At 38.2% G+C, this 11,874-nt stretch overlaps 1 protein-coding gene across 1 annotated transcript in view; it reads left to right on the plus strand.

Moving 5' to 3' along the window:
* Nucleotides 1-1,608: 1,608 nt before the first annotated feature.
* LOC107723157 (protein sidekick-1-like) overlaps nucleotides 1,609-11,874 on the plus strand; it is a 214,505-nt gene continuing 204,239 nt past the window's right edge. The window contains exon 1 of the mRNA XM_016531683.1: nucleotides 1,609-2,053. Coding sequence (XP_016387169.1) covers nucleotides 1,795-2,053 — 259 coding nt within the window. The 5' untranslated portion in view covers nucleotides 1,609-1,794. The remainder of the gene's footprint in view (nucleotides 2,054-11,874) is intronic.

Here is an 11,874-nt window from a genome sequence, read left to right on the forward strand (position 1 = left end):
AATTTTACTTGCGTCCGACTAAACTTTGAATTGCCTGACAGGAGCTTTGTTGCAAGTTTCTTTATATCTTCGGTCCGGGCAGCAGGTGTTCGGTGACCGCCACAGAGCTCAGTTCTCTTCGTTTGATGAATTCATTCAGCCATCCACACCGCAAGAACGTTAGCTGAGGACTTTCATTTAACTTTTCAAAGATAATTTACATCGATTCACTGCAAAACCGAACTTTAAGGATTAACTGCTGGAACAGAGTTTAACCGTTGATGAAGGTGAGCGTTGGTCTATGTTTACAATTAGGATTTGGAAATGAGAACCGGTCCTTATTCATAATTTTTTAAAATAAATACAAGCACAAAATAGTTAACATGACGTTTATTTGCATTGATTTTTTCTTTAACTTGTATTCGTCTGATATTATACCGCATTAAAATACTCTTGAGAGTTCACTGAAAAAAATGATACTCAGTTTTTTTAAGGTAAGTGGTTGCAATCAATTGATTTCAGCTACATTTAAATAAACAAATTTAGTTGACTAACTTTCAGCAAAATTTGTTTATTTAAATGTAGCTAAAATAAATTGATTGCAACCACTTACCTTAACAAAATTGAGTAAATTCAATGAATCATTTTTTTTTTCAGTGTTCCTGTCTCACAATTTACAAACACCCTGCTCCTGAAGCTACAACGCGACTCTAGTCCGAGCTCGAAAGAATGACTCTTATAAATCGATTCTTTTTAGTGAATCAAAAACACAGAGCGTATCCAGCGTAATCCGATTCCCAAAGGAGTGACTCTTAAGAGTCGGCTCTTTTTAGTGAATCAAAGACATGCAGCGGTACAAGTGTGGTGGGCAAATGATTTTATGCCAGTTTTTAGTGAATCAAACCCCTTATGAATCATTCAGGTACTGAATTCATTAGACTAATTTACTGATTTGCAAGTTATTATTTTCGTCTTAATCAAAGTAGCTGACTGGTTGTGAAAAAAACTGATAGCCTACAACATTTTAGGTTTGTTTTGTTATTTAAGTTTTTGGAAGTATACCTATTATTCCCAAAACACACCTTTTCAAAGAAATTTATTAAATGTAGGCTATATCTGATTTATTATCTCCTCAGAAGGTTTATGAATTAAGTCATATTACACCGCTCGTAATTTGCATACTTATGACGTCTGCTTTTTCTGTTCACAGGTGTTTTTTCGTTTACGAGGAATTTATGCTGGACGTACTTGGTTCTTTTTGCGTCTTGCTTAACCTGTTGGATACAAAAAGTCTTATGTGTAACCTTACACTTAACTAGATTAATAGCCTAAAGCAACATTTCCAGCGAACTGCTCCAAACGGATAAAGGCACATCTAATGAGCACCGATATGGATTGTAAGGGATTCTTCAAGAGTCGCTGAATGCCGTGAAAATGCTCGAAATTATCGGGTAGATAATCCGACTGCGAATACGTCAAAACAACGTGGCTTTACAGGAGATATTGGCGCTCTAAGCGGATAAATTAAATCCGGTACACTCAAACGTATTAATACTTAACTGGAATCAATACTGAAACATCATGAGCCGTCTCGGGACACAGAAGAGAGGCTCGCGATTAATGAAGGGATGTTCGCGGAGCGTGTCGGCAATTTTGGAGCAGCGTACGGAGACTTGGTCCTTTTGGTTGGAAGGTCTCGTTTTTTTCACTGCTAAATGCGCGGATGAGGGTGAGAGCTTCCCGAAAGCCGTGAGACATGAAAGTAAAGCGACCGGGAAAGTCACGGACTCGGAGCTGAACTCTCCCGCGTGTGGGATGAATGAGAATCGCCTCGTAAATGCGGCGAAGCAGAGCGCGCACTTTAGGCTTTTCTCACAAACCTCCACATCTGCCGAGGTTATAGATTCCAGCTTTAGCGGGGGTCAGAGCCCACTTATCAAGGGCAAAGTTAAAGGGATTATTCACCGCCAAGGAAATACACAGAAGGTGATGACTGGGAAAGCGAAGTGTGGGATGTGGGGTTGGATTTTTGCCCTTGTGTTCCTCTGGAATACCCACATGTTGCGCGCTCAAGGTAAGTTTCGAGTTGTGTATCATAAAACGAGTTTGTGTGACTTTTAATTTATCTTGGGTTTAAAACATTATTTTGACAAGTAAATATTTTACCAAGTTCCAATTTTGTTAAAGTGGATTATAATGATGCTATTGCATGCATAAATGCATGTATAAAACTGTATTGTTGTAACATGATTTTTAAGAGAACCTGAAATAGAAAAGAATAAGGGGCAGAGAGGAAAGGAGGGACATAAACTAAGACACAAGGGGACTAGGTTGGATTGAAATGAAAAGAGAGACATATAGAGAGAGAAGCAAAGGGGGACAAGGAAAAGAGATGAACAGACAGAATGAGGGAAATGGAGAGAGAGGGGTGGGTGATCGTGCCTGTGTGTGTCTCAACAAAAGCGGTAAAGGTCATATGCTGTCAACATGCACATTTTCTCAGGTCACACACACGTCGTATTGACTGAGCGTCAAACTGACAAGTAGAGGGAGCAGGATGCATGAATTTACGAAGTGCATGCGTGTGAAAGAGAAAGGCTGTGAAGGAAAGGACGCTGGCACACTCTGAGATTCAGAATTATGATTCAGAGCAGAATTCAGTTAAGCCTTGACTGGAATCGACTTCATCAGGCTGTAGACTGCATACGGTGCCAGCTGGGTCGCTCTGGTACCCGTCAGGCTGTTTTTCAAGGGGGGGGGGCGGTGTGTTACTGATTGAATTAGGATGTTTTAAAGCAGAGCACAGATTTTGCGTTCCACGCGTGGGAGCATCTCAGTCTTTAAAATGGCAGCAAGATTAAAAGATTCAAAAGTACGATTGTATTGCAAGCAACGCCTCACCGTGTTAAATGCATTTGGTATGGAGATGCTGTGGGCTTTTCAATGTTGGGGCTGTGAAATCCATCTCTCTTTCTTTTGGTGGTTGCATTAATGCAGACGCATGAATGCATTCAACTCAAAACAGTTTGCAAGAACACCCACTCCTGTGACTTTTCTTTAGCATTGGTGGCTGGCACTTTTTTCCCTCTCTCACTTTCTCTGCGTGCTTGCAGACTCAGCTTTCTCCCCGTGTTAATGTCAAGGTCTTGCTATGGCTTTGGATGTGGCCCAAACCCCAACCTTAAGGAGGTCAGAAGGTTATTGATCACATCCCGTCAGGCAGAAACGGAGTCATCACTGCTTTGTGAAACATCATACTAGTTTGATTCCATGCAGTGCAGCGATCAGTTTTCACTAATCAAGTTTATTCTTTTTAAACCTGAAATCCCTCAAGGATTTGTGTCTCTCATCATTCAAAGCTTCACTTTTGAAGAAATTGAACATTTGTTATTCAAAAGTTATATTTAGAAGCAGGCCACTTCAAGTTCAACGTAAGCTCAACTTCTGAATCACTGTCAGGGTCTGCTCATGGAAAGAATTTAGAGACTATTATAGACGAAGGTGGAAACCATTAATATGATATCTTACATGAAATAACACAAATTTGAAGGTTAAAATTTAGTTTTTTTTATGAGCATTGCCTTGTTAAGATCTGTTGATCTGAGACCAGAATGTTGACAGTAATGGAAAACCTGGAAATGCTAAGAAATCTTAAAATAATTATAAATTTCATATTATTAAATGTCACTGAAAATCTGAAGCATTTAATATGCAAGAAAGTGCTCTTTTACCCAGTGAATTATGCAGTAATCCCAAGTATTGACTAATAAGCAGTGGCGGCTCGTGGGTTTTAAAATAGAGGAGGCACACTAATGGCGTTTTTCCACTGCGTGGTATGACTCGGCTCGAGCCGTGCCTCCCCTGCCTCCCCCGACGAGCCGCCACTGCTAATAAGAGACATACAGTTTTGGAAGTTCATTGGTCAGAATTTGTGGGAACCCTGTGAGACTCATGCTCCTTCATGCAATGCAATTAGAGCCGGTTTCTTCCTGTCATGAAGCTGTTAAAAATACAAGGTAGGTCATGGTATTTCCTTCCCTTTTCTCTCTAAAAAAGACCAATGTTAAATTCATAGTGAATGAATAGTGCTGCTGTACATACAGCATGCATCAACAGGTGTCTTTGTGGGTTTTCCTTTATTCCAAAACAGATTTTTAAAATACTTCAGTCCCAAAAGCTGAAACTTTTGAGAACTTTCACACACGGTCCCAAGTCGTTTGGCTGCGCTCTCTGTATTTATGACTCTTGCCAGGCATGTCAGTCGCTGAGTGGCTTTCTGTGTGTACGCTCTCAATGCACGCCAGTGATGAATGTTTGCATTCGAACGCTCTGACATCTTGATGCGCCACCGAGGTCCCTCAGAGAATCAGATGAAGAAGAGAGGTGCGAGAGAGATGGGATGAGAGAAGAGATGTGGGCTGTAACAAGCAGAGAGGGTGCAGATGTTAAAGAGGAGTGGAGCGTGAAAAGGAGGAAGCAGTGCAGAAAGAAGAAAGAGGAAGGAATGGGATGGGATGGTAGTTTTGGATGGGTATATCTCTACGGAGGAGAGCACTGGCATCTCTTTACCATGCTCTTCCTTCACATCCATCACAAGAGACAGTTTTAGGGTCACTGGGATGTCTATCAAATCAAAAAGGAAAGAAAAGCCTGTGCGTTAGCTAAAGCAGAGGAAGAGAGGGGAGAAAGTGGAGTGGAGGAGAACATAATGATGGAGGGAGGCAAAACGCAGAGAAACCGAGAGAGAGAGAGTGTAGGCATGATAGAATGAAATCGAGATTGATGTGATTGCTTGTCTGTGTACGCGCGTGTCCGTGTGCACGGGCCCTGGCAGGGTCGGCGCGGCATGAAAACTGCTCCTTGTATCTGAAGCCTCTCTCTGTGCTGCTCTGGTCAGATGGGCTTTTGATCCCGGATGACAAACTCCTGCAGGGGCTGAATAAGAACTGCTCAGAATTACACCCAGTGCCACACTCCAGTACGTACTGCACCCTTCCCACAATCCCCTGCCATGCTCCCACTGGCACACTCAAACACCATACTGCCTTCCAACTCTTAATGAAACACAGTTGCCATAAATATAAACAAATCCTCTACGCTTGACTCTACGGCCAAGCTGGTTGTTTATCAAGTCAGAGTAAATCAAGACCCATTAGTAGTGTTTATTAAAGAATACTATTATTATTCTTCAAACAAACACATAGCTCATCCTGCACAGTTCATGCTACAGATATGAGTGAAACCTCGACAAGTTGGCGAATAACTTCAACAATTAGACATTGTTGGCGCAAAATTCCCAAAGACTCATGCCTTGTCCAAATACCCACACTTGCGTTCTTGGCCACTTGAGAGCGCGTGCGCGCGACAGAAAGTGAGTGCGCAAAACACGAAAGCACTGTGCCCTTCACGCACAATAAATCCACACTATCTCGAATACCGCTCCGGAGCGCTATTCCAGGCTTAGTGTATCCCATCATGCATCATGTTTTGGAATAAATCGTGAGATTTTTGCAGAGATCTCGCGAGAGGTCACGAAAATCTTTCCAATGTAAGTTAAATATTAATATAATAATTAGATATTATTACATATAATTTGGTAGAAGTGTTGCACATTTTATTGGTGCAAAGATGAGTAGTGGCGATATTTATTTTGTACAACATTTGCAACTGCTTTTCATCACCACAAATGAAATTGTGTCATGTTACAGGGATTACTGATTTTTTATTTTAAAATGCAAAGTATTTAAAATAAAAATAAAGCTAAACACTTGCATTTTTACAACACTAAGTGTGTCCCATCAGGTAATGAAAAGTTCTACACACACTTGTGGTGTTCATCCTCACTTGGACACTTGGGCCAAATACAGGAAATACGTCATATAAGTAGTCAAGTGGTCAAGTGCAAAGACCGCAAGTGTGGGCATTTGTACAAGGGGTTACTGAAGTAAGGGCATTTTCTTAAGAAAGTGTAAAAATCTTTCTACGTTAAGCTTTATAAAATGGCTCATATGCTTAAAGGTGAATTACATAGTGTAACTAAATGTGTATTTTTCGATAATTTCATTTGTTGTCCTGAACAACAATAGCATTAGCCTCTCTACTGCCACCTTCACTGCATCATAAATTGCATTTAAAGACTTTCATTACTTTTTAGTAAAAAAAAAAATCTTTTTTGGTGCATCACTATTTTATGAAAGGAAAACAAAACATTTTCAAGTGCACCTTTAACCGGTCAAGTGCAAAGACCGCAAGTGTGGGAATTTGTACAAGGGGTTACTGAAGTAAGGGCATTTTCTTAAGAAAGTGTAAAAATCTTTCTACGTTAAGCTTTATAAAATGGCTCATATGCTTAAAGGTGAATTACATAGTGTAACTAAATGTGTATTTTTCGATAATTTCATTTGTTGTCCTGAACAACAATAGCATTAGCCTCTCTACTGCCACCTTCACTGCATCATAAATTGCATTTAAAGACTTTCATTACTTTTTAGTAAAAAAAAAAATCTTTTTTGGTGCATCACTATTTTATGAAAGGAAAACAAAACATTTTCAAGTGCACCTTTAACCATTTCAGCATGTTCTGATTTTGTGCATTTTCTCACATCATGGCCAAGTTAATGACTTTCCTTCCATGGGAGTCTTTTGGGGTTTTCTGTTTTGGAAAGGGTATTTGAGAGTATACTAAATGAGTGCATATGTTTTGGTTCTAACTTACATCTAGCCTGTCTTGGCCCTCTTCTCTGCATTGTTCCTCTGCTCATGTACCTTCTTTTACCATGTGTTGCCCAACATTTCTCACACTGACACCCTTAAAGAATTTCGAAGTGGCTTGTTGTGTGACGGCGTGTGTGTTTACGCATGAGTGCAACATTAGTATTAGGCCCCAAAAGCCATTGTGCCTTTATTGTTCGCTTGTATTGTCCGCCTGTAGACCCGTCCCTCCCCCAGTCGTGACCCAGACTGTGTCATTAACCAAAGCCTTTGTGTCTCTTTTATTCTAAAGTAGCCAAATGAGTATAGACCTCTTAATTTCAGTAGTAAACGAAGTGATTTAATTGGTTTATTGCTAACCACATTTCATTATAGTAATCATCTTGAATGATTAGGAAAAAATAACTTTGATAGTTTGCCGACAGGTGGTCTATTACGAACAACAATATAACTGCTCGTATTCACTGCGAAGAATTAAAGAGCTTTGAGGAAATGCTTGGCAATAAACACATGGATTTAATTCGCTCTGCCTGTCTGAACACATCTGCCTTCCGCACTTAAGTATTATCAGGCGATCATTACATGCACAAGACATACTCGGCGTCCTGTCTTTCCACCCCCACTTTCTCTCTTCAACCGAAAGTTAGCACATTTATTGGCATGACAGTAATGAATCTTCTTTAGAATGAGATCAAAGCCAGACAATATAAGAACATCTTCACACAGAGCAATTTTGATTTGAATTTACATGTGAAACCCTTTCTTTAATTCCCTCATTGTTTCAGTCCTCCCCTCTGAAATCGGTTTCAGCTGTTTCTTCTTTCTTTCTCTATTTCTTTCTTTCTTTTCTCTTGTTGATGCCTGTAGCATTGAATTTGAGTCAAAGCACTGGCTTTTGGACGGAGGTCTTTCCATCTTTACTAATCAGCTTTCACACCAATAGATTTTTTTTCTTAACTTTGTATAAAGATAATTCTCAACTATGTTATAACAGAATGATTTGATATACCATTTTTCTTTATGCAAAATGTTTGTAAAATGGCATAAACAGGTTTTCTCATTATATATAATGTATCTATAAACTAAATCTAATTTGCATATTAATGTGTTTTTGGGGCAACATGTAATGAAAAAAGAAGTGTAATAATGGGAGTAATAATTGACAAGATTTTCATAATAATATATAATATTTCATAGGAATATTGAAATATAATTTATTTCCCTATTCATTTGTTGTGTCTCCCAAAATAAACATAAAATAAAAAAAATAAAAAAACATGCTTGAAATAAACATGAAATAAACATGCTTTTAGTCCCGGTGTCCTCAACTGAGGACATGTATGAAATCAACGTCCTGTTTCGTAACAGAAAGTCATATTTTGATTTGAAACCCCATAACATTTTCCTGAGATGTTGATTTATGACAAACAGTTTAAAAATGTGTCCGATTTAAATGACAATTACAAAATAGTATCATATTTCCATAAGAGTGTCACTAAATTAATATCAGACATATTTGAAGACCAAGGAGAATAAATCGTGAGACTTTTTGCCGAGATCTCGCGAGAGGTCACGGAAACCTTTCCAATGCAAGTTAAATATTAATATAATAATTAGATATTATTACATATAATTTGGTAGAAGTGTTGCACATTTTATTGGTGCAAAGATGAGTAGTGGCGATATTTATTTTGTACAACATTTGCAACTGCTTTTCATCACCACAAATGAAATTGTGTCATGTTACAGGGATTACTGATTTTTTATTTTAAAATGCAAAGTATTTAAAATAAAAATAAAGCTAAACACTTGCATTTTTACAACACTAAGTGTGTCCCATCAGGTAATGAAAAGTTCTACACACACTTGTGGTGTTCATCCTCACTTGGACACTTGGGCCAAATACAGGAAATACGTCATATAAGTAGTCAAGTGGTCAAGTGCAAAGACCGCAAGTGTGGGAATTTGTACAAGGGGTTACTGAAGTAAGGGCATTTTCTTAAGAAAGTGTAAAAATCTTTCTACGTTAAGCTTTATAAAATGGCTCATATGCTTAAAGGTGAATTACATAGTGTAACTAAATGTGTATTTTTCGATAATTTCATTTGTTGTCCTGAACAACAATAGCATTAGCCTCTCTACTGCCACCTTCACTGCATCATAAATTGCATTTAAAGACTTTCATTACTTTTTAGTAAAAAAAAAAATCTTTTTTGGTGCATCACTATTTTATGAAAGGAAAACAAAACATTTTCAAGTGCACCTTTAACCATTTCAGCATGTTCTGATTTTGTGCATTTTCTCACATCATGGCCAAGTTAATGACTTTCCTTCCATGGGAGTCTTTTGGGGTTTTCTGTTTTGGAAAGGGTATTTGAGAGTATACTAAATGAGTGCATATGTTTTGGTTCTAACTTACATCTAGCCTGTCTTGGCCCTCTTCTCTGCATTGTTCCTCTGCTCATGTACCTTCTTTTACCATGTGTTGCCCAACATTTCTCACACTGACACCCTTAAAGAATTTCGAAGTGGCTTGTTGTGTGACGGCGTGTGTGTTTACGCATGAGTGCAACATTAGTATTAGGCCCCAAAAGCCATTGTGCCTTTATTGTTCGCTTGTATTGTCCGCCTGTAGACCCATCCCTCCCCCAGTCGTGACCCAGACTGTGTCATTAACCAAAGCCTTTGTGTCTCTTTTATTCTAAAGTAGCCAAATGAGTATAGACCTCTTAATTTCAGTAGTAAACGAAGTGATTTAATTGGTTTATTGCTAACCACATTTCATTATAGTAATCATCTTGAATGATTAGGAAAAAATAACTTTGATAGTTTGCCGACAGGTGGTCCATTACGAACAACAATATAACTGATCATATTCACTGTGAAGAATTAAAGAGCTTTGAGGAAATGCTTGGCAATAAACACATGGATTTAATTCGCTCTGCCTGTCTGAACACATCTGCCTTCCGCACTTAAGTATTATCAGGCGATCATTACATGCACAAGACATACTCGGCGTCCTGTCTTTCCACCCCCACTTTCTCTCTTCAACCGAAAGTTAGCACATTTATTGGCATGACAGTAATGAATCTTCTTTAGAATGAGATCAAAGCCAGACAATATAAGAACATCTTCACACAGAGCAATTTTGATTTGAATTTACATGTGAAACCCTTTCTTTAATTCCCTCATTGTTTCAGTCCTCCCCTCTGAAATCGGTTTCAGCTGTTTCTTCTTTCTTTCTCTATTTCTTTCTTTCTTTTCTCTTGTTGATGCCTGTAGCATTGAATTTGAGTCAAAGCACTGGCTTTTGGACGGAGGTCTTTCCATCTTTACTAATCAGCTTTCACACCAATAGATTTTTTTCTTCGGCATTCATAAATGATGAGATTAGCACATCTTTGTTACTGAGTATTACGTGTTCAAGTGCCTACTTTTCCTTTGAATTTGAGTGGTACCTCGTAATGTGTGCATAGTACCATTCATTGGTTTCTGGAAACCCAGAAGGCCATGTTTCATATTATGCAGGATTGTACAAGTGCCATATTAACATCTTTTCAATTTCTGCTTGTCATCGAGTGAGTTTATCAGTTATGCAGGATTAGTCCACAAGAACTACTGTAGTTTATTATCTGAATTGGAATTATTTCAGTGCCACGCACTACTTGAACTGGAAGCTCATTAATTAAAAAATAATTAAAAATAAATTTAGGGCAAACTGACATGTCGCTTTACACAGTCAGATAAAACGCTGATACGCAAATGAAGTGTTTTATTGTCTCTTTTCTCAGAGTCAATGCCTCTGATGATTGGGATAGGAGAGGCCTGTAAATATTTGCTCCAAATATGAAGAAATTAAACTGTTATTTGACTATGATGAAATGTGACCTGTGCTCGTTTCTTAAAGATGAGTTTTGCTCAGGCTTTTTAAAGCCGAGGACCTATAATGCTATAACCAGCATCAAAGTTTACTCACTTATTTGAAAGAGATGCGTGATTTCACAGTTGCTCACAGATGAAAGTGTTTACAGTGCCGCCACACGACACGACCGACACAGCCAATAACAAAGTACCCAAAGATAAACATCCTTTTATGATTAAAAAGAAGTCAGTGTGATTCTGATCAATATTTCAGTAGTTACAATTCTTATTACAGGCGTCAGAGGTTTCAGCCACAGTGTGGACAGTAAACCATTTTTTTTTTTTTTAGTAATTGGGCATGTGGTAGCCAGAGCTATGATCCATAACTTACTTTTTACTGCCTTCATAGGCTGCTGCCTTCAGTCAGCATCATGTCATGAAACCTCAAAAGTGACTGATTTAAAAAGCTCTACACTTACACAAATTGACTTGACGTGATTGATCGAATTGATTTCACGAGAGTTTGACATTAGCAAGCTGCTAAGCTACCAGTATGATACTTTAATATGCCTAAAAATACATGGTACAGTATGCTCAAATAATGGGCAAAATAATCCATTTCATTTACATACACTCTAAAAATGCCGGGTTGTTTCAACCCAACTTTGGGTCAAATGGTATCAGTTTCTTATAACATCTCCTGGTTATTACTTCAGTAAGGGTTGTATGTGCATACTGTAGCTGTCTTCTCTGTTTGTCCTTGTAGCAGTTGTCAGGGGCAAGGCATTTCTGACCAAGAGATTCCATGCAGGGTGGGACCGAATGAAACAGACACAAACATCTCCACATACCAAATGCCAGGTCCTGCCAGGTTTGACGTTCGTGACTCCAAACGGCAACGGTCAATGTGTTTCCCGTAACTGACTGTGTTGCACCAATTTTTAATATAAGAATGCACTTTTTTTGCCATCACAGTGGATGGCAAGATGAATAACTTAAATTTCTGTTCCTTTAAAATATAAAATTTTTAAAATATACATTTTAGGAAAATAATAGTATTTTTTCATGCCATTGTTTAGAGCATTAAAAAAAAATGTAAAAATGATATTTCATTCATAAGTAATGCTATGTCCTTGCTAGAGGACATCGGGACTCAATTAAAAAAAATAAAATAAAAAGACATGAATGAACATGCATAGGCAAATACAATTGATTCTTTGTAAAATCACCAATACATTTTTAGTTTTCAGGATTTTTAGGAACTTTGTATAAAGATAATTCTCAACTATGTTATAACAGAATGATTTGATATACCATTTTTCT

The sequence above is a fragment of the Sinocyclocheilus rhinocerous genome, unplaced genomic scaffold, assembly GCF_001515625.1.
Source record: "Sinocyclocheilus rhinocerous isolate Xijiao unplaced genomic scaffold, SAMN03320098_v1.1 scaffold1325, whole genome shotgun sequence".
NCBI classification, from domain to species: Eukaryota; Metazoa; Chordata; class Actinopteri; order Cypriniformes; family Cyprinidae; genus Sinocyclocheilus; species Sinocyclocheilus rhinocerous.